Source organism: Hesperophylax consimilis, chromosome 7 (assembly GCF_061612785.1).
Source record: "Hesperophylax consimilis isolate HC1 chromosome 7, BYU_Hcon_1.0, whole genome shotgun sequence".
Taxonomy (NCBI): domain Eukaryota; kingdom Metazoa; phylum Arthropoda; class Insecta; order Trichoptera; family Limnephilidae; genus Hesperophylax; species Hesperophylax consimilis.
This window is the reverse complement of record NC_142842.1, coordinates 36,357,807-36,381,932: the sequence shown is the minus strand read 5'-3', so window position 1 is coordinate 36,381,932 and position 24,126 is coordinate 36,357,807. Positions and strand designations below refer to the sequence as shown.

Below are 24,126 nucleotides of genomic sequence, written 5' to 3'. Positions count from 1 at the left end.
TATAAACTTGGCGAATGATTTTTAATTCATGTAAGAATTATAAAAAATGTATATTTTATGCATAAAATATAAACCTATCATTCTAAATATAATAACAAAAATAATAGACAATATACGTTCAAAAATTGAATTTGGAAGTTGCCTCTGGGCTGGAGCCCGCACTTCTATAGGGAAGAGGGAGAGGAGAAATTTTTGAAAAATACATAGCTAGAAAAAACTAGGTTGAATTAAGTATGTTTCCATTTCTTGTTTAATCGAATGAGACTACTCCCAAGTCGATAGAATCAATATTTGGTGAGAAGAGAAAGGTTTTTAGAAACGTAAAAATAAAATAAAATAACAAAGGTTAACCTCCTAGAGGGGTGTTCCATCACTTCATTTGGGTGGACTCTGCAGATCTTCGTGTCTACTGCTAAGAAGAATGTATGAGCAAATTTTATGAATACACATAGCACTCTCTTTAGGGTGAATTGCCTAATACAAAAAAAAAAAATTTTATGAATGCATGATTTTTGTTGATTTTGTTTTACTTGTACTAATAGGAAAAACTGCTGTTCCATCTTGCGCTACATTCTAAACCTATCCACAAGATACCCAGAGGCTACAGAAGCACGTACCTGGGATCCAGTCCCTTTTCCGTGTTCTGTGTGGCCGCCCCCGCCCAGTGTGCCAGGGCCACCTGCAGGGCGGATAGATCTCCCTGCACGGCGTGCTGGTGTAGGATGGTGGCTGCAGGGCCGGACAGCGGGCCTCCGCCGCCCCCGGCTTGCCTGCACTCGTGCCCGAGGAACAGGGCGAAGAGTTGCTCCTGCTGGCGAACCTGGCAAAGTAATAAATTTCTTTAGTAAGTAAGCTTACGGTACGTCATATTAGACGCACTAAGCATATTAAAAACAAAAACTGTATGTTCTTTCCTGGGTGAACTTCAAACTGAAAATGTAAAATGATATTAATACTATTTTTCCATAAATATGAAAACAGAACGCAGATCCTACTAACAATATATATATTTTTTTTTAATGATAAACTAATGTTTTATAAGGCAAGCTTTTTTATGCATAGCATAAAGGATAACAAATTATTATAAGCAATAATTAGTCGCTTGAAATATCCTTACAAATTGAAAATATTCCCATCAGCGGCATTTATTTTTACTCGGGAGATATTTTCAATTTGTGTGGATATTTCAAGCGACTAATAATTGCTTATAATAATTTGTTAACAATAAAACTGCTTATTGGACGTGAATCGGAAACGAAGTGGCAAAATAGGGTAGTCTATTTTCAGGATAAAATTGGACAAATTCAACGAAAAAATTGTTTTTAAAAATGGCCAACATTTGTCAAAACAAATTTGTGCAATATATCCAAAAAAATCTCAAAAATTTAATTTGTGAAATTTATTTATTAACATTGAAACCTGCTAAACTACTCATATACAAGTTATAAATATTATATTATATGAACAATAATTATACCAGTCCGTCTATTACGGAAACTTGTACGGTGATGAACCGAGTGATTCCTCAGTGCCTGGGAGATCTGATTCTCACCAAACGTGCAGTTAAAAATAAGGTAAGTCAGATTCCTTTCCAATTTCATTGTACACAAAGCTATTCTCATAGTTGTTCACTTAAAAAATTATAATTTTGATTAATTCGCAGAGAAATACTTCGACTATAAATATTGCCGTTGCGGGCAGCTACCTAGTTGCATAGGCCTAAATACGACAATGCCTAGAAGGATTTTTACACATAACACAGGTCCTTACCTCGGTCCAGTTATCCTCCTCCGAGGTGCCCCGGTCCTCGCGTGTGCTGAGCCACAGTCGCAGTCTGATGCGGCCCTGCACCGAGGAGCGCTGCGAACGAGCCTCGAGTTTGAACCAGCCCTCCATGCCCGTGGAAGGAATCTCATGCAAAGGGACGTTTACGGATCCTGCAACAACAGATAAATATATCGTTGGGTTACTGGCAGAAGTTGGTAACTTACATTTTGGTGTTACTGATACATTGAAATTTTTACTTTATGTTAGAACTCCATAAAACAATTACCTAAAAATTAAAAGAAAAACACGCATTGCTTTCTTCAAAAGATATATTGTTCGATATCCTCAATGCAATATCGCTCAACTCAATACTAATTCAAAACAAAACACAAAAAATTCGTTTAACGCGTTTCATAGATTTTTAACATTTCTTGCAGTTAATTCGACTGATTTAAGAGGAACGGCTATTTTTTAATCAAAAGTTATAGCAAATATTTACTACACCTTTTGATTAAAATATAATTTTTAAGTTTGGTTGTGAATTTTGGTATCAAATCCAAATTTAACCCCTCCACCGTTTTAGGGTCATATATGACCGGACGTCCATATTTTATGTAAGTATTTTTATCTTTTTTCTATCATGCAGAAATACTTATTTGGCGTTAGATGGAGAAATTGTAATTATTTCCAGTTTGCTTCAAATAATTATGCAGGAATCCATTAATAAAATCCTAAAAATATCCAACATGAATAATTCATATTTCGCGCCGCTATCATAACAATCAGTTTTTCAGAAAACTTAAAAAATTACTTCTTATTTTTATTATACGAACAAGATAAAAGTGAAGGTACAGTTTTACTAAAAAATTCTAAAATAAAACGAAAGTGTTTTCGAAATATCGAGTTCTCTCAATTTTCCTATGATTGGCGTAAGAAATTAAGTAAAAATCTGGTTAGCGTTTTTGACAATATTTTTGATAACAGTGCAAACTGAACAAAAGTGATGAAGGGTTCTTCGAAGTTGTGTATGAAAAAGGTAGCGCAACCGTTCCCCATAACCCGGAACCTCACAACTTCAAACCTAAAATCAATAAATAACATTCAAACAATACATATTACTCTACCCACACTATCACATCCCCATAGGCTAGAGTTATTATTTTTTCTTCTACGTTTACTTATAATTCAATGTTACAAAAGTTACAAAAGTACCTTACACAGTATATACGCAAATTAATCGCTCCCAACTAACATTAAAAATATATGATTTTTAACCCATGAAATAGAAAGTAAAAAGTTTTTGCGGTGTTTGAAGTATTTACAGTGAAGGATTTCAATTCAATTTAACTCAAAAGTGACTTGTGTACTGAGAAACATTAAAAACATTTGTGATCCAATGATAAAGTGAAGTGAAAATCAAAAAGTGACAGCTCAATGTATTTTACCAGCTACGATTAAAATTTTTCTAGCGAAATACATCAAATTCTATTGATATAAAATTAGCTAACAATAATTAAATTATCATACGAAGTGTTTTTGAATCAGTGAAATAGGACTCATCTCTCTAAAAAAAAATTAAAAAATTAACAGCAATCAATGAACACAACAATAAACAACTATTTTTATTTTTTTTGCTGCTCGGTTCCTATTATAATCTGATAAATCCACGCATCGCCTTGCGCCGTTCGTGGGTCAGTGGTATAAACAGCTGGACGAGTTAATGCAGACATTCCAGTGAAGTCGGATCGAATCCTACTGAAGCCCAAAAAAAGTTATTTTATAAATAAATTCGTACATTTTTATTTTTAAATTTAAAATATCCGATCATCGAACCTTTCTTCAAAATGAATAAGCAAAAGAAACCTCAAAAAAAGGCGCCATCTAGCGACTCAGAAGAAGAAGACACAATGACTAATAAAATGATCAAATGCATTGAAAAAAAATTTAATGAATTAACCAGTCAACTTATGAAATCTTTTAATGAACAAATAAAAGAACTTAAGAAGTCCGTCGAATTTTGTTGTGAGAAACTAGACGAATATGAAGAAAAAAACAAAAGCAAAGAATTATTGATTAAACAACTTCAAGCAGAAAATAAAGAAATAAAACTACATATTAATAAAATGGAGCAAAATGAAAAACAAAATAACGTCGAAATACAGGGTGTTCCTTTGAAGGAAAATGAAAATATCACAAAAGTATTTAATAATATATTGGAAACACTCAAATGTGATAAAGAAACTATTAAAGTGGCAAATATTTTCAGAAGCAAAAATAAAAACCCGAACAAAAATCCTCCCATAGTAGTTTGTCTACAAAACAAAGATAGTAAAGACGTAATCATAACACATAAAAAGAAATATGGTATTTTATGTGCAAAAAACATAAATTTTGAAGAAAACAACACAATATATATTAACGAACAACTGACCCAATACAATAAACATCTACTTTACCTTGCTAAATCTTCAAGGCTTGGGTACAAATTTATTTGGGCAAAGAACGGAAAAATTTGGATGAGAAAAAATGAAAAATCTCCCATCATACAAATAAACAGCTCAGAAGACATCCCTTCCGAATAAATAATAATAACACCACATAGCAAACACCAATCAACCTTTAACATGGCTGAAGAAAACCATATACATGAAAATTATAAATGTACAAACCCAAATGAACTAAATCTACTTTTAAAAAATGTTAATTTCTCTATTTTAAATATGAATATTAGAAGTTTAAGGAAACACTTCGATGAGCTCTGTATCCTTATTGATAACCTAGATTTTTCTCCAAGCGTAATTGTTTTGACTGAAACACAAATGAAAGATGTTATTCCATATAACTTATCAGAATATACCACAATTTCCTCTGCCTGTAAGCATACTGGTCATGATGGAGTCACTGTCTTCTTTCATAATACTCTGAAAAATGTTGCCACTGAATTTATTGAATTTAAGTCAGCCAATGCAATAAAATTAACCTTTTTTCAAAACAACTATAAATATCACGTACTAGCCATATACAGATCCCCATCATTAAATGATTTTTTATTTGTAAAAGAACTAAAATCTTTTGTTAGAAATCTTGACAGAAACAATTTTACTTTTTCCATTTTGACAGGTGATATTAATATAAATATTAATGATAACAATATAAATGTAAATTGTCAAAATGAGTATCTAGATTGTTTATCAAGCTCTGGATATACGTCATATATTAGCTCACCAACTAGAGTAACCTTAAGTAACTCTGCATGTTTAGACCACATATTTGTCAAGTCGCACAAGGCGACCAATATTATCTCTTCAATTCTTGAAACTAATATCACAGATCATTACCCGACCTTTTATGGACACCATTTCAAAAATACACCTCTAAACCAAAATTCTGTAACTCTAGAAAAAGTAGACATTGATTATAAAACTCTAAACTCTTTACTTCAGTCAGAAAACTGGGAAAATGTAATATCAATAGAAAATCCACATTTAGCATTAGAGAATTTCTATAATACTCTTAGAGAGTATATTCTAAAAAGTGAAAGTAAAATAGTTGTCACTAACAGAAAATATAAAAAAATTAAACCTTGGATTACAGTTGGATTAATTATATCAATTAAACAAAGGGATAAATTATATAGAGAAATGGTAAAATATCAAATGGATTGCCAAAATAATAATCTCAGAACAATGCCTTATCTGAAAACAAAATATCTAATGTACCGAAACTTACTAAATAGACTGATACGAAACTGCAAAAAGAAATACTATTGTGAACAAATTGAAAATGCTAAAAATAATACTAAAAAAACTTGGAATATTATAAATGAAATTGCCAACAAAAAAATTATGTCTTCAAATATTGTAAATGAGGTTAAAATAAATAATGAAATAATAACTAACAAATCGACCATTGCAGAATGTTTTAATAACTTCATTACAAATATAGTAGACGAGGTACTTCAATCTTCCGGCATTAATGTTAATCATGATTATATGGAGACATCTCCTCAATTAGACTCTAATAACGATTCAATTAACTCAATAGAATATTGTTCTCCTATTACATTTAATGAAATTAAAAATATATTGATAACCTAAAACCATCCAACTCTAAGGGAAATGATGGCCTATCATGTGATACATTAAAAAAATAAAACAACATGTATTAACGCCATTACAACATATCTTTAATATATGCCTCAAAGATGGTCATTTTCAAGAACAGTTTAAAATCTCCACTATAATTCCTATTCATAAATCTGGGGATACGCATAAATTAGACAATTACAGACCAATATCCCTTGTTTCAAACCTATCAAAAATATTCGAAAAATGCATCAAATTTAGAGTCATTGAACACTTAGAAAAATATAAAATTCTATCGAAAAACCAATACGGCTTTCGTAAAGATCTAAGCACTGAGGATGCCATATATGAATTGACAAAAAATATTTATACATCTATCGATAAAAAAAAGAAATGTCTTGCCATATTCCTAGATTTAAGAAAAGCTTTCGACACCGTTAATCATAATTTACTCGTTAAAAAAATAACTCAACTGGGCTTCAAAAAACACACACTAAAATTACTATCAAACTATCTTAAAGACAGAACACAAAAAACAAAAATTGGGAATAATTATAGTTCAGAAACACAGATAAAAAACGGAGTTCCGCAGGGAACTGTTCTTGGCCCGATTTTATTCTTAATTTATATTAATGATTTATGTAATTTTGTAATCCCTGGTAAAATTGTTTCTTACGCCGATGACACGGCAATAATAGTGGATGGTAATAATTGGACAGAAACTTTTTCGAATGCAAGTGTATGTATTTCACTTGTTTCAAAATGGTTAAAATACAACAAACTTGTCTTAAACTACAGCAAAACATTTTACTTACCTTTTTATAAAAACATCAAAAACAAACCAAAAGACAACCTTAAAATTAGAATCCATAATACAACTTGCAATCAAGAAATGTGCTTCCTGTGCAACGAACTCGCTAATGTCAAAAATATAAAATATTTAGGAGTTTCAATAGATATTAATCTTAATTGGAAATCTCATATTAATCAAACCACTTCTAAACTAAGATATCTAACCTACATATTTTATAGACTCAAGGAAATTTTAAACGCTGAAAAATTGAAAATGATCTACTTCTCCCTGGTGCAATCTGCAATCACGTATGGCATAATAGGATGGGGTGGTGCACCTGATACATTTATTAAGCCTCTACAAATAATTCAAAAGCACATAATTAAAGTCATATATAACAAAAATAAAACATTTTCGACCGACCTATTATACAAGGAATCTAAATTATTTAACATTCGTAAATTATTTATATTACAAACTATGAAATATCTATTTAAAAACAAAAACAATTTCAAAATAAATGAAAACAGAATGAGCAAAAGAACAAATAATATATTTTACACCCCCCAAACCAATACTAAATTAATGCAGACGCATAGCAGTTTCATTGGTCCTCGTACATTTAACCTTCTACCACTACAAACTCAAATGATAAATAAAAAGATAGAATATATTAAAAAGGTAAAATTATGGCTGATTGACGCAGATATTGAAACGCTTTTACTATAAATTTATTTATCCTTTCTACAACTCAATTGCTGAAACTTTATAAACTATTGTACATAATGTTTTCTCTTTACTTTTTATAATAACTATAAACAAAAAAAAAACTTTTTCTACTAATGTATATTATACTTTAGGTACTTGAAATATAGTAATCGTTTTATATTACCCACACTCAGGTAGTCAGTGCCTTAGTGGGTTTTCATTTCTTTTGTAAACTATTTGGTATTATATATTATGTTATTTTATACTATCTATTAATATGTATAATATGTGTAAAGAAATGAAAATAAATAAAGTAAAAAAAAAAAAAAAAAAAAATTGTAAAATCATTGAAAACCTTTATTAATATTTTATTCGTTCATTTATTAAACATATTTTACATATAATATGTGACTGTTGATTTTCTCCCCCAATGAAAAATATCTTTATTTCCTCCAAGGTTAATTTTTCTGAGCAATAAAACACAAGTTAAAATAATTCAGAACAGAGTGATGAAATCTATTTTTTTTTATTTTTTTTTATATTTCCTCCACACAGGAGGCCCTGAAGAAAATAATTTCCCTCAGGGCCTATGTCATCTTTGGGGATGCTGTGTGGAGGGTCTTTTTGTGGAGAGGAAGGAGTGAACATGGGTCTTGAAGAGTCCCATGTTGTAGGAGGGAGGAAACACAGAGGCCGGCAGTTCGTTCCACAGCCGAGCTGTTGAACTTAAGAACGAATCGTAGAAGCGACCCGTTCTCATGTGACAAGTGTCAACTGTGTACAAATGTTGGGCGCGCGTTTGGCGTGTATCCCGACTACGCACCGGTGCCGAAGGGATCAATGACGCTAGTTCCTCAGAGCATCTTCCATTGTAATACCGATAGAACAAGGACAGCATACCTACCTGACGCCTGTGCTCTAAAGATTGCAGTCCGTTTGTTAAGATTGGGGAATCTATCAAACGGACCGCCCGTTTCTGCACAGAGTCAAGGGTTTTTTTCAGATATTTTGGGGCTCCAGACCAGAGATATATTGTGCTGTAACAGATATACTAGGATAAAAAACCAACTCGATCTTATAAGTGTGTGACACCATATAGTCTATAATACCCTAGTATTTATACTTAAGATAAAAAAGTGACATGTTACCAGATTACACGTTAAAAAGTGTTCTTTTGGTTTAAGGCTATCCTACGAGAAGCTGCAATGATTTTAGGCTTCTCAGGACAAATTTATCGGAAACATAAAACAATATTTTTTACAAACGTTTCAAAATATTCAATGAACTCCTTTTAAATGTTAAGGAAGATAAAAGTATTTTGTAGTTTTTTATGTGTTATGTATCAATGTTGTGAATTCAAAATAGTACTACTTAGGGAATAGAATATTATTATATTAGTTTTAGAATATACAGGGTGTATCGGCACGTACCCGACAAACTTTAACCAGCTATTCCTTAGCACATTTGGAGTAAAAAATGTTATGGGCACTTTGCTGTCCGGTAATTTTTTTTTTTTAATAAATAAATTACCATTCATATTTTCACCACATGTCAGTCACCACTGTTTTATCCTTTGTCACAGTTTGAAAACCCATCTGGCAATATTTTATTCGAGTTTCGTTCAATAATATACGTACGTACCTACATTGGCGAGCTTTTACAATCACAACGAAATGGCATGGCACCATTCGTCTCATTTTTAACTATTATTATGTACTGTGTATGAAAGAGCGAAGACGCTTTTTGACACACTTGTTAATAACAGCTGTTGAACACGAGAAACAATGCCAATGACAGTGACGGAGTGTGGATTTTTTTATAATTTTTTGTTTTTAATTGAAAAAAAATGTTACCGGACTGCCAAGTGCCCATAACATTTTTTACTCCAAATGTGCTAAGGAATAGCTGGTTAAAGTTTGTCGGGTACGTGCCGATACACCCTGTTTATACTAGATTCCAAAATAAAATTTTAAAAGGTTTTCCCAATAAAATAAATGAAAGATACATAAATGAAACAAGCAGTAAGCCTCGCGTTTATAAAAGTAAGTTTTTTAATTTCTCTTATTTAATAAATCAAAACTAATTTTTTTCAAAAAACATCAAATTGTAAATGTGTTAAATAATACTTAAATAACTTCCTGACAAATTATAAACCATATGTTGTGTGTGTGTGTACATTTTTTTTAAACTTGATAAAGGAATTGTACAAATAATTTGTCCAAAGAAACTTCACTATCTTAATGACAACACTTTTTTCAAACTTTATTAAAGCAGATAGGTACCTACTGAATAATTATACATTTAAACACCATACATACTAATTATGGCAAGCAATCCATTGGTTACGAGGAGAGCAACATATATAATTGCCTCCCAGACAAAATTAAAAATTAAAAAAGTGTAAAAAAAAATTTGTTCACTTTTATGCTCAGTCAACAAAACAATGAAAGTGAATAATATCATAAGGTATATTTAAAAAAAATTGTTCCCTTTTATGATCAATCAACAAAACAATGAAAGTGAATAATATCGTTATCTTATGTATTAGTTATTTCTGGTTAAAAAAGTGAAAATGTAATTTTCTTTTATCTAGATTAAAAACTTAAGAACTTAAGTCCAAATAAACACGAAACACTTTTGAAAGATAATCTTTACTGAACCATTAAAACGGCCACCACCTGGAATCGGAAACGGAACGTACAAACAAATATACCGACAGACGAAATGCAAAATGGTCGAGTTAAAAAAAAGACTTCAATAAATTTATTCACAAAATAAGGTGCTTTTAAAAAGATATGAAAAATGGCCGAACTACCAACTTTTACTTTTGTCGATAGTTGAACCGTAAAGTTTGACAGATGGTAAGTGCTGCATATACTGGAATACTGGAATGTTTTAGAATTATGTCTGGAGAAAATAAGTAAGTAACTCTACAAAGCAGTTTTGTCCTAAGTGTGAGTATATATTACCCGTGGTAATATTCAAACAAAGTCCGTAAGTGACGTTATATGTCTAAGCCTGTTCTATTTTTTTAAACTCAAGAACACTTTTGACAGTGAAAAAAGTATATTTCTAATTATAATATTACCAAATCAATAATGTTTTTACCAAACGAAGATATTCACCATGTGATGACAAATGATACATCGGTTTCATAATAACAATTGCCAAACACTTTTGTAATATATCCACTTTAAAATGTTTGTATACTTCATTAGTCCGGAGCCAAAGAGAGTATAACTCATATATTTTTTAACACAGATACTATTTAAAAAAATACAGGAATATAAATTATAAACTTAATACTCTGTAAACCACAATTGTATGAAAAATTAAAAATTAATGAAGTTGTCTGACTTTAATGTTGATGTTAATATTGATCTGATCATTCTAACCAACTAACTAACTAACCATCACGCCGTTTCCCCGCAGGGGTAGGCAGAGAGGACGGACCGCCAAACAACTCGGTCTTGGCACACACTTCTTGCCTCATTCACATTCATAAATCGTCTCATACATACTCTTCTATTATTCTGACTCTTGACATGGCCCGACTTGAGTATCTGATTCACTTGATCGTGCCATGTCTTCTTCGGGCGTCCCCGACTTCTGCTACCATTCGCATTTGCATCATATATCCTATATCCTATGATCATTCTTCTTTTTAAAATCGTTAATTCTCTCATTGACAGCCCTGGATTATTGTAATTGATTTCATTTCATGTTCCTAATAGAATCACACGCACTAAAACTATATTTCACTGCAATAATAATGTCAATAACAATTCATTTATAAACTCCCCTGTACCACGTTATACACTTATGTACCAACATGCAGAAACAGCAGATATTTTTAATAGCACCGAAAAAAAAATTCACACGTCTTTTAAAAATAGTTTTTAGTTAAAATTTTGTTTCCTGTAGCATGAATGTAAATTTTAGTTACGTTAACACCGAATGATTATTTTGTAATTTCTTAGTAAAAATGTTTTATTTCGAAATTTTGCATATACCAGTTTTTAGTTTCCAATAAATAAGAAACACAACGATACATGACTTATAACTATAAATCAATAACCGGTGACCGGTCAGTGGCCGAGTTGTCATCGCGTTTGGGTACCACCCAGGCGTAGTGAGTTCAATTTCTCGGCTGGGTAAGTCCTCCATCATAACACAAGCAACATTTTCCGCTTACTGTGGTGGTAGTAGGAGATTTTATAATATTGTAAGGTTATTCATAACCCGGGTCTTTCTTTAAAAAATAAAAATAAAACAGACATTAAACATTAATATTAATTTTAATTTAAAATAAAATAATGACTTGATAAAAACCATTTATATTAAAAACACCTAATATTTCCCTACTATGTACATATATCTAAGTATAGTTATTTTCTTCTTATTTTAACGAGCACTCCTTTCTTAAAACATTTTTCAATTCAATTCAATTCAATTAGTTTATTCCTTTAAAAACATTAAAAAATTACATTTCTATTCGTTTTTAAGTACATTTGTTAAATGGTATTACATAATAAGTAAGCGGTGTATCAACTATACCAGCATCAAAAGGGCTTGCCTTTTAAAGGCAGCTTCACCTTCAGCTAAATAGGTCGATATCCGAATTGATTCTGTTCAACAGCAAGACTGCTCTCCCCACCGGCATGACCTGCAGGCAAGTTAGTCCTGCAGGCCGGGAGATAAAACAGTCTATGCTGTCGGTGACGGAGATAACTATCAGGAACATAGAGACTAATACTCTCCATGATAGTTAGATTTTCAAACCATCCACGAATCAGTTTGAAGAAGTGTGATACAATATGCACATCTCTTCTGACCCGTAGATGGTTCATACCGAGCATGCCCAAGAGAAAGTCAGTAGGATAGATACATACGTACCAGCTTACACTAGGAAAGAATATAATAGCTTGTACACTGCAAAATCTGTTGATCATGTAAAATAAGTTTAAAATATAGTACAACCTAATAAAAAACACAAAAAAACTAAAATGCAGTGAAAATGAAGGTTACGAATAGGAATTATTTTTAAATATTCTTCTGAGAATGATTTTTCTAGAAAGTGTATTTTAAAATTTGCTGATTTTTTTGGACACACATGTTGCAGGAATTCCAAATTAAAGCTACTGATAAACCTGGATTTGGAATTTGCCCGTGTTGTCCTGATTATTTATGATAGTTGGTATTAATAATTTATTATTTAAATAAAAAAAGTGGGAAACAAAACATTAAAAATATTGGTGTCGCGAAGCTGCGACTCCACTATATATTTTAGAGGTGGTGTGATATGCCACACGCCCAAAGGACCAGTCCCAAACTACTCCGAATGATAGGTATGGGACGATATATGCATCCGACAAACCCGATGGACAGTGCAATAATCAAAGGTATAAATCTGGGCTTCTGGAGCACAAGATAAGCCCAGATTGGAATGCAGGAAAGATGGACTCACCCGTTGATGACTATCACACGTCTCCAGGAGTATTAGTTGATTTCACTTCACAAATTATATGTATATTCGCCCTGTCTGATATTAATTATCACTCCGAACTCTGATAAGCAACTGACACCACTTGTCAGATTTTACATGTGTCGCAACAATATTTTTAATATGGTGACATTTTGGGATGGGTAAAAAGGTAGGTAGGACATTTGCAGGATTTGGTATTGACATTACACTTGTCCTTTAAGCCTGTGGATGCATACCTAATAATCCCATATATATTGCGCGAACATTCTCCCGGCGTTGAAAGTACCTTCCGAAATTTTAAGTACTTTCAAATAAAGTAAAAAGTTAAATGTAAAACGAAAGATGAAATATAAATATTCTTATCAATACGCTATTAATATTGCAAAGTTAAAACGAAAATTTATAAAATAATGAAATAAAGAAATAATAATTATTGTGTAGGCAAAGGACACAATTTTACGACTGGTCGTTTAAAGTTCCCGGAAGGGGTCCTTACGCGTGCGACACGAACCACTCCGTCTTTACCAGGGAACACCTCCTCAACAACACCCACCGGCCAATAAAGTGGAGGCGCATCCTCTTGATGCACCAATACTATGGTACCTACTAGAATGTTATTCGCGGGACTATTCCATTTTTTTCTCATCTGCAGAGAGTGAAGATACTCTATATGCCACTTCTTCCAATAAGATTGAACGAGGTGGTCCAAAAGCTCTTTCCTTTTCAGTAGACTAATGCGTTCATTAGTCAAATCATAAGCAGGTAGATGCTGAATCGGGGTAGACATCAGAAAATGAGCCGGAGTAAGAGCTTCTGGATAATGAGAACTGCTTAATAAACATAATGGCCGTGAATTAAGTACAGCCTCTATTTGTGTCAGAACTGTGAGAAGCTCTTCATAACATAAAAGTTGAGTACCCACAACCCTATACAGATGCGATTTAATGCATTTAATATTTGACTCCCATAATCCTCCAAAGTGAGGAGCGCGGGGTGGAATCGTCTTCCATTCAATTCTCCGATTGTTAAATTCATTGCGAAGAACTTCTTTAGTTGAATTTGCCTCTAAGAAATTATATAAGTCATCCAGACAATTCTTTGCGCCTATGAAATTTGTCGCATTGTCACTGTACATACATGAAACCGGTCCGCGTCTGGATAGAAAACGCTTAAATGCGTTTAAAAAATTGTCCGTGCTTAGATCTGATACCACTTCCATATGTATAGCCTTCGTTGTTAAACAAATAAATAGACATATATATGCCTTTTGACTTTTTACCCCACGACGCCTAGAAAGGGTTATATTTATTGGTCCGGCAAAATTTACACCCGTATGTGTAAATGCCTTTGCTTCCTGAACTCTAGCTGTAGGTAAATCTGCCATTAGCGGTATAATATTAGAAGGTGCAGTTTTAAAACAGAAATTACAAGCATGTACTCTTTTGCGTATTAGATTTCTCCCCGATAAGATCCAATAACGCTGTCTAATTATTGACATAAGGAGATGTGCACCAGTATGACAATTCACACGATGGTGAAAGTCTATAATTATATCGACAATATGATCCTGTCTTGGCAAAAGTACTGGATGTTTGTTTTCAAAAGGTATATTCGCGTTTGTTAATCTACCACCTATACGTAACAAGCCATTATGATCTAAGAACGGGTTTAGTTTTCGGATTGAAGGTGAGCATAATTTATCCCTCTGTATTAATTGTATATCGGCACTAAAATACCTATTCTGTAAAGCTTTTAATACATTCATTTCAGCAATGTTTAATTCCGTGGAACTTATAACTGTTGAGCGTGATAACTTTCGCATAAATCGTAAAATATATACCACAACTCTCAGCAGTTTTGGCCATGAGGAAATTTTTAAAGCGAGATTATATATCGGAGAATTTTCCTCTATTGACGTTATCGTAAATGTATGCGATTTTTTCAATTCCAAAGTATTCTCCTCCTCTCGTGAGGGGGAAAATCTTTCGACAGGCCACTCGGATACTGGGTTCGCAGCCCAGGGCGGACCGTGCCACCAAAGAGAATGATCGACCAGCTGAGCAGGCAGTAGTCCTCGTGATAAACAATCACTAGGATTGGTAACGCCATCTATGTGATAAAAATGTTTCGCGGGTAAATTTTCCTGAATTTCACTAACTCGATTAGCTACAAAAGTTTGCCACCGGTGCGGGGACGAGTGAATCCAAGAAAGTGCTATTTTTGAATCTGAAAAAGCAAATATACCGTTTATCGAAACGCGATTTCTATAAGTATCTATAATAGATCTAACGAGTCTAGATAAAATAAGCGCAGCGCATAATTCCAATCGAGCGAGCGACACTGTTTTCAGAGGGGCCACCTTGGATTTAGAACATATCAAATTCATTGTAGTGTTGCCACCCTTATCCGTGACATGAAGATATATTACACAACCGTATGCTTTCATACTCGCATCTGCGAAGGCGATAATATTTATCGTGCAGTCCTCCTTTACTCCCAAATATCGAGGTAAATCTAAATTAGAAAGCATCGGTAATTCTTCCTTGAATTTGACATATCTATTAACAATACTTTGGGGTAGTTCCTCGTCCCATCCTACTTTCTCTAACCACAGCTCTTGTAAAAGTAATTTGGCATATAAAATTACCGGAGCAACCAAACCTAATACATCGAATAAACGAGCTATTGTGGAAAGAATTGATCTTTTACATATAGTTTTTTCCTCCGTCGGACATATCATAAATCGAAAACAATCAGATATCGGATCCCATTTTAATCCTAAAATGCTACATTTATCCGTAAAATCCATTGTCGCGCGGTGCGACTCTGGTAATTGGGCCAGTAAATGAGGAGAATTACTCGACCATTTGACTAATTCAAATCCTCCACACTTGAACATCGCCATTAAATCTGTAGCCAAAGTGATGCCTTCACTTATAGTATTTACAGAATATACAAAATCGTCCATATATAAATCATTAATTGCAACTTCCGCCGCTTTCGGATAACGATTTCTTTCATCGCTCGCTAGCTGCCGTATAGTTCGCATTGCTAGAAATGGTGAACAGTTCAAACCAAACGCGAGTGAATTAAATTGATAAACTCCAATTTGTTCATCTTTGTGAAATCTATAAAGAATTTTTTGATATTTTCGATGGCTTTCCGTTACCATTATACGTAGATACATTTGCTTAACATCTGCGGTTAATGCTACAGCGAATAAGCGAAATTTAATTAAACGTGTAAATAAATTAGATTGCAAATTTGGACCTGTATACAAAATATCATTAAGTGACAACCCTGAACTGGTCTTTGTACTTGCATCTAATACAACACGAGTTTTAGTTGTTGATTTATCTTTACGAATTACTGCGTGATGAGGAATGAAATATCCCTCATCAATATTAGATGAAGACGGAACTTCAACCCTCATATATCCCTTTTCCAGATATTCAGAAACTACTTCATTATAACTGCAATGCAATTCTGGCGAAGTATTAAATTTCCGTTCTAAATATTCATATCGACGCTGCGCGACACGGCGCGAATCACCTAAATTATTAGGATCTATCTTAAACGGTAAAGATACAATATACCTTCCCGATTCATCCCGTTGGACTGACTCGAGGTACATTTTCTCACATTCTGCATCTTCAGCACTCATCAACGACTTAATAGGCATGTCTTCCATCGTCCAAAACTTGGATAACGCATTATATAAATCTACATTGGTTATGGGGCCGAACGTCCATGAAACCTCCGGCGTACACGTAGGTATTTCACCCATTACAATATACCCGAATACTGTCTGTATAGCCGGTGGTGCATTCGTATTATGTTTAGATAAAACCTTATTCCCCAGCAGAATATATGGAAATAACTGTGCACCTAATAAGATATCAACATCGGATGGAACGTTCCAGGATTCATCCGCTAAGTTTAAACCCACTAAATGCTCACATGACTTTGTGTCAACATGTTGTGTAGGAAGCTTATCAGTTATTTTATCGACAACTAATAGACTAATTTTATAAGTATCTTCTGAAACGCGGGATTTAATTTTTAACGCAACGTGTCCCAATATTGGTGTCTCTACTGAACCAACACTTTTAACTACTGAATTATTTAAAGGAATTATTTTAAGATTTAATACATTACAAGTGTTTAAACTGATTAAATTTTGTTGCGAGGCGCAATCAATTAAACACCTTACGTTTACTTGATTATTTTTATTGTCATAAGCAAATAACTGCGCGGTTGACAGTAGTACATTCGTAGCTATATTACCCGCAGAAAAATTATTATAATGTTTATTATTACGCGCTATTAATGTAATGGCTTCGTTTTTCGATTGACTTTCAGTATTCACCGTGCTCTCAAAATGCAGAGCGGTGTGATGTCGTTTTTTACAAATTCTACAATCCGATTTAGATGGACATTTCACAGTTTTATGTTTATCGCTTAAGCAGTTTACACATAAATTATTTAATTTCACAAACTGAAAGCGAGCATTTGGTCTTAATTCGTTAAATTGTTCACATTTAAACAATTCAACATGATCAGAATGATTACATTTCCGACACCTGTTACGATTATTATTACTTGACTTCGGTTCGACCACAGCGAATGAATGCGTAACTTTGTTTTTATTATTAACAACTTTATTATCATTTTGCCCAGTTCGTTCTAGGATTTTAACATGCGACCGAATGTATTCTATTAAATCGGTATATGTAGGTATAGCTTTCTCCCGTATAGACATTTCGAAATTTTGCACCAACTGTATATCTAATTTTTTCAGTGCAACATGTAATATTATAAAATCGGTTAGGTCATCAATACCTAATTCCTTGAGTGCAGCTATGGAAGACGCAAACCGTTCAATAAAATTATTTAACTCATTTGGGTTACTAGGTGCCAATAATTTTAAATTCAAAATATTGTTCAGATAAAAGGTACCTAGCACGCGTTTGTCCTGATATTTCTTTTCGAGAGCTTCCCAAATTAAAAAATAATTTTGTTCGTTCGGAAGTATTCCCGCAAAAACTGATAACGCCTTTCCTTGGAGTTTCCCTATCAGATATTGCATCTTCTGCGACGTATTCAAATTTTCATTTGAGTGAATGTTTAATTTAAAAGCTTCATAAAATATCGACCAATTCTCTTGATTACCATCGAACGATGGCATCTCGATCGGTGGGAGCTTAATTAATGGTGAATTATTTAATTTCTGTCGATCACGTGATGAATCTTGCTTTGCTATAATGCTTTCGCGTATAGAAACTACAAAACAGTACTTATTTTCGAATTTACTCCATAAATCGAAATTCATATTGTAATTTGAATCCTTTTTTAACTGAAGTATATGAAATTCATCACACAACGTATTAAATTGTGCATAATATGTAGCTATATTAACCGTTTGTTTAACAAAATCCTCCGAACTTCTCGTCTCCCTGTCCGCAATACTTTTCGCTTTCTCGTATAATTCATTAACACGATTATGCATCAAATTAATCTTCGATTCTAGTAACTTGATTTTAATATCCTGAGTACTATCGCTAGTCGCCATGATTAATTGTATGTAAGAATTTAAACACAACAATAATTACAAATGCAACCTAGTACATACAAATTAACAAAGTATAAAGAGGAAATAATATTTATTTATAACTTTAAATATGTTAATTTTAAATACCCCGTTGGTAATCCGGCTCGAAAGAACCAAAAATGGTGTCGCGAAGCTGCGACTCCACTATATATTTTAGAGGTGGTGTGATATGCCACACGCCCAAAGGACCAGTCCCAAACTACTCCGAATGATAGGTATGGGACGATATATGCATCCGACAAACCCGATGGACAGTGCAATAATCAAAGGTATAAATCTGGGCTTCTGGAGCACAAGATAAGCCCAGATTGGAATGCAGGAAAGATGGACTCACCCGTTGATGACTATCACACGTCTCCAGGAGTATTAGTTGATTTCACTTCACAAATTATATGTATATTCGCCCTGTCTGATATTAATTATCACTCCGAACTCTGATAAGCAACTGACACCACTTGTCAGATTTTACATGTGTCGCAACAATATTTTTAATATGGTGACATTTTGGGATGGGTAAAAAGGTAGGTAGGACATTTGCAGGATTTGGTATTGACATTACACTTGTCCTTTAAGCCTGTGGATGCATACCTAATAATCCCATATATATTGCGCGAACAAATATGTAACATTTTTTGCAAGCAAAATTATTGTTGCAATTTATAATATTTATGTGGCACACATCTTTAATTTTTCATTTATTCCACATAGAAGGCTCTGATGAAAATATTTTCTCTCAAGGCAACATGGATCTTGGAGGAAACACAGAGACCGGTGTATCGTTCCACAGCCGATCTGTTGAGCTCAAGAATGAGTTGTAGAAGCGAACTGTTCTCAAGTGACAAATGTCAACCGTGTACATATGTTGGGTGCGCGTTTGGCTTGTTTCCGATAGAACAAGGAAAGCATACAAACCTGACACCTGTGCTCCAAGGATTGCAATCCGTTTGTCAAGAGAAGGGAATCTATCAAACGGACCTATCAATAATGTGAAAAAGATGTTCTATCAAATAAATAAAAAGTACCCAAACTCATATCGAAATGGCACAATAACAATAATAACACAAACATAAATCATAAACGGCTTTTACAAATGAAAATCCTCAAGTAAAATACAAATCCTCATCAGATTTTGCTCAAGTTCTGGAATATAAAACAAACGGCACGTGTTCACACGTGTCTGGACGAGCCGAGCAAGTCATAATGCTCCCAGGACATGTCTCAGTATCTAACTTGGAAATCTCTCGCAAACGTGATTATCGTAGGAAAATATTAGACTTTCTTTGCTTTGCGAAGAAAGCTGAAGGAGAAAATGTCTATTTTATATTCTTACATGACGCAACAAGATATAATCTACAATATTCGAATGAATGAAGTGAAAAGATCTCAAAAAACTCCTACGTTTAATTAGTTAGATAGTCACTTGTCTGTAGTATATTGGTTTAATAATAATGATAACTGTGTATATTTGTTTTATAATAATGATACGTGATAATACGTGACATTTGTTTAATAATATGAGATCACAAGCTCATAGAAGGTTAAATATTAAAGATGTATTATTTTATTTGGTTTTACGCCCAGCCCATCGTACATGGATTTTAAGAACAGAATATACCTCAACATTTTTAAAGCATTATATAAACTGTAAACTGATAAACTGAAAATGAAAGAACGTTAGCAAAACGTGTAAAAGTAACATAAATTCAAATAGATACTACAACTATACTATATATAAGAAAATACATGTACTACGTATACTAAAACTACATTATCAACGCTACTATAATTTGTAGGATTCAACAAAGTGCTGGTATAGATTAAGCTTAATTCCACAAATATATTAATAGTATCCCCATACTTGTTGCCCAGATCATTTATCAATTATGCTTTCATTACACTGATTCTGTTTCTATTTATTTAATAATTATAGAGTTATATGTTATATAGATTGATATCTTTCACATTAGAACAATCCACCCTTAAATGTTGCATCGTTACATCGTTATGTTGCAATGTATTTATAATTATCCAAACCGAAAAGAGTAGGTAGTATATTCCAACATATTGAGGGAAAATTAATACAAAAAAATATAAATGTATGATGTCATGAATATAACCATACGAAAATATATACTTTGTTCTATTTTATATGTACATTTTCGAGTTGTACAAACGTAACTTAATACAATAATGTCACTTCTGGCATATTTATTTGATTTTGTTGTATTTAGTATTGTTCTTAAACATTAATATATGTTACGTATTACTTCTACTATTTGTTATTACTTTTCGACTTTATGTCCGGGTTAAATCTTCCCCACAGGAAAAACTAAACCCTTCCACACACTTTTCCACAAATGATCATTTAGTCAATCCACATTATGTAAGTGAATTATTTAAGCATAATAAATATAAAACAATACAAAAACAACAGTCAAATCACTACTTATTTTTATAATAATTAAAACGAAATAACTTAGTTTGAATACAACTGTATTGTATTTATAACCAACCGGTTTCAGTTCAACCCGAACCTTCATCAGGGTTAATAAAAACATATTAAAGTAATTACAGAGGTGTATGGGTACTTATAGTTAAGCTGGAAGAGGGAGAGAGAACATCAACTTTGGTGGGGATGGAAGACTTAGGTAAGAGAGAGGGGGTAAACATAGATGCAGGGAATGGAAATATATTTAAAATGGGGCTTTTTGTTAAATGTAATTCTTTATTTAATAAATTGATTTTGTTGACTGTAAGGGATTTTTTTTTATTTCAAGTGCTTCTAAATTGTTGAGGCGTAGACCTATCCCGTTTCTATATAATACATCTATACCTGAAGGCTTATCAAATGAGTGATCTTTATCTATTAAATGTGTTGCAAATTCCGAAAAACCTATGTTGTTTAAGCATTTCAAGTGCTCAACTACCCGCGTTTGAACATTTCTTGCAGTTTTACCAATGTAAAACGCTTCGCAATCATTACATTTAAGTTTATAGATGCCAGAATGGCTTAAATGATTTTCTTTACCATTTGAGTTAATTAAAAATTTACCTAGGTTATTATTGGTATAAAAAGCGCCTTTAATTTCTGTTGGAAATTTTAAAACACATGAAGATGAAAAATTATTAATGTATAAAATTCTACGTCAACCGTGGTTTTTATTTACTGCGTTATTTTTATTACTCAAGCTCACATTGAAAGAATCGAAAGAATTAAAAAAAAATTTTAAACACATTAATTATAAACAAAACTTACATTTCTCAAATTACACCGATACTATTAAATACCACAACTTCAACTCCCTTCACACACGACGTTTGATTTTTGATCAAATCTTATTATTTAAAATTCTTAATAATGGCCTCGACTCACCAGAGCTTACCAATTTAATAAATATTCATATTCCAACAAGATCAACACGGCAATCCCATTTGTTTCATTTACCTACATATAGAACTAACTTTAGAAAAAATTCACCCATTCCACGTATATGTGCCCAATATAATACTAAATTTCAAAACATAGACATTTTTAGCAATACACTTCACAAATATCGATTAGAAGTAACTCGTACGATCGAAAATTAATACAATAGTATGGAACGTATCCAGAGCATCTCCTATCCTCATCCTAAATTCCTATTCCTCCCCTCCTCACCTATAATATATTTATATTTATGCAATTAAACTCCATCTCCAATCAATTCTAATATAGGAGACGTTTTTGGCTTGACTATAATTAACATATATATTTATTTATATTTGCTCTGTTAAAGCTGTTTGTCTCTCTACAAAAAAAAAATAAATAATCAAAAACTGCATTTTTATATTTACATATTTTTTACCATTTCTATTTTACTGTATCCTTAAGTGTCATTTTTTTAATCTCTGTAATAGAATTTCAATGTACCACTATTCCATGGAGACTGAAAAACAAGTAAATAATTCGAAAAATTAAAAAAAGTGATTTAGAAAAAAAAGATTTACGGCATCTCCCGAAAAAACTGAAAAGATAAAAATGAAAGTGATATTGTTGATTACACCTGAAAGACAAATGGCCTTGTAGGCGGGACCAATCACTCGGATGAAATATCGTTATTAGGGTCATCCGATAAGAAACAAGGTTCGGGACATGCTGGATTGACGAGATAAATAATAAGTGGTTGCGCAAAACATTGATCTGAGGAAATTGGAAGTCGCGTATCAAGTCTTCATTCGGCAGCGAATAGCCAGGGCCGGACTTACTAGGCTCGCTAGGCCCGGGCCTTGGATCCAGTAAACAAACGTATTATTCCTAAGGCCCTATGTGTCGAAATAGTACAAATTGAATAATAATAATAATAAATAATAATACTTGGATGACTTGTATAGCGCCGTTTTTGTGCAAAAACACCCCAAGGGCGCTGTAGACACAAAATATTTTTCAACATTTTTCCTAGGCGTCAAAATAGTACACATTAAGGATACAGAACTAGAAAAATGATATGTCAACTTTTAAGAGGGCCTCAATTTCCAAGCAGGACTTGGCTGGGTTGCAAAATGATATACCTACAAATTAAGACTTTTCCAGAAAGACAAAAAAATCTCGAAAATCATTGCTATATAGGGCGTTGAACATCTTTCAAGATATACCGACCAAAGCAAAAATGATTATAATAATTATACACCGAGAAGTTTTACGTATGAAGGTGATAAATATGTAGAATATATCAACAGCAAAATTATCAAAACAAAGTTATTAAACTCCGAGGAATCAGTCAACATTGTTTTGGAGGGAAATGCACAAATCGTTTTTTGTCACAAACATTTTTTGTTTATAATATCAATATTTTGAAAATACCAACACGACGCGTGATGGATTGTAGTTCACTCGAATGTGTATGAGCTTTCGAGTTGCAAATAATACACGCTCATAATAAATTACGGTTAAGTATGATTTCGAATTTTTGATACAGGTATCTCCGTCCGTTACAACCAAAGCCAGTGATTATTACCGGAGTGAAGGGATCTTTAGTATTCAATATAATTTTTTATATTTAACTATGATACAAACGATAGTATTTTGTGATTTTATTTGAAATTTAGAAAATTTTCGGCCCAAATTACAAAATAAAATTGGAACACAACTTAAGAATGATTAAAATCGGCATCTTTTTATTGCTTTCGCATTCAACCGAGCAAAATTTTCGCTTGCGGCGTTGTCTTCAGTGTCTTCGTTCAGATTATAATTCACCGCACCAATTACGTCTGCCTCAAAATACCCCATTTGAAGATGTCATAGTCCCATTAACTCCCAGAAATTGGGACTATCTCAAAAAGGAAAAGATAAGGGAGGATGTAGATTCTTAAGCGTTGAAGTGGGGTATATAACAAAAAAGGTTAAGAAACACAGTTTTAAATAAACCATATTTCTATAAATATTGATGTTTTTTATGAGGCCCACAAAAAAAATTACCTTGTTTATTTGGCCCGTGAGAGCGTTTCAGTTTGTCATGCTCGTGGTAGACTATCCCCCATGGAACCATTATTCATTTTTTAAATCTACTCTTTACCTCACGAGTAAATTAGTTTCTTTTTTTTTGTTTCACTGGTTTGTGTCAAACACGAATAAATGTATGCATATTATGTTTTATTTGTCGTTTTATATTATGTTTTATTTATGTCGGATCTTATTATT

At 32.8% G+C, this 24,126-nt stretch overlaps 1 protein-coding gene across 1 annotated transcript in view; it reads right to left on the bottom strand.

Annotated features, from left to right (window-relative positions):
* The window catches only part of unc-13-4A (BAI1 associated protein 3), a 321,552-nt gene that overhangs the window by 35,392 nt on the left and 262,034 nt on the right, over nt 1–24,126 (bottom strand). Inside the window, exons 7-8 of the mRNA XM_089633990.1 lie at nt 1,771–1,937; nt 618–820 (exon numbers count right to left, since the gene is read on the bottom strand). Coding sequence (XP_089490116.1) covers nt 618–820; nt 1,771–1,937 — 370 coding nt within the window. The remainder of the gene's footprint in view (nt 1–617; nt 821–1,770; nt 1,938–24,126) is intronic.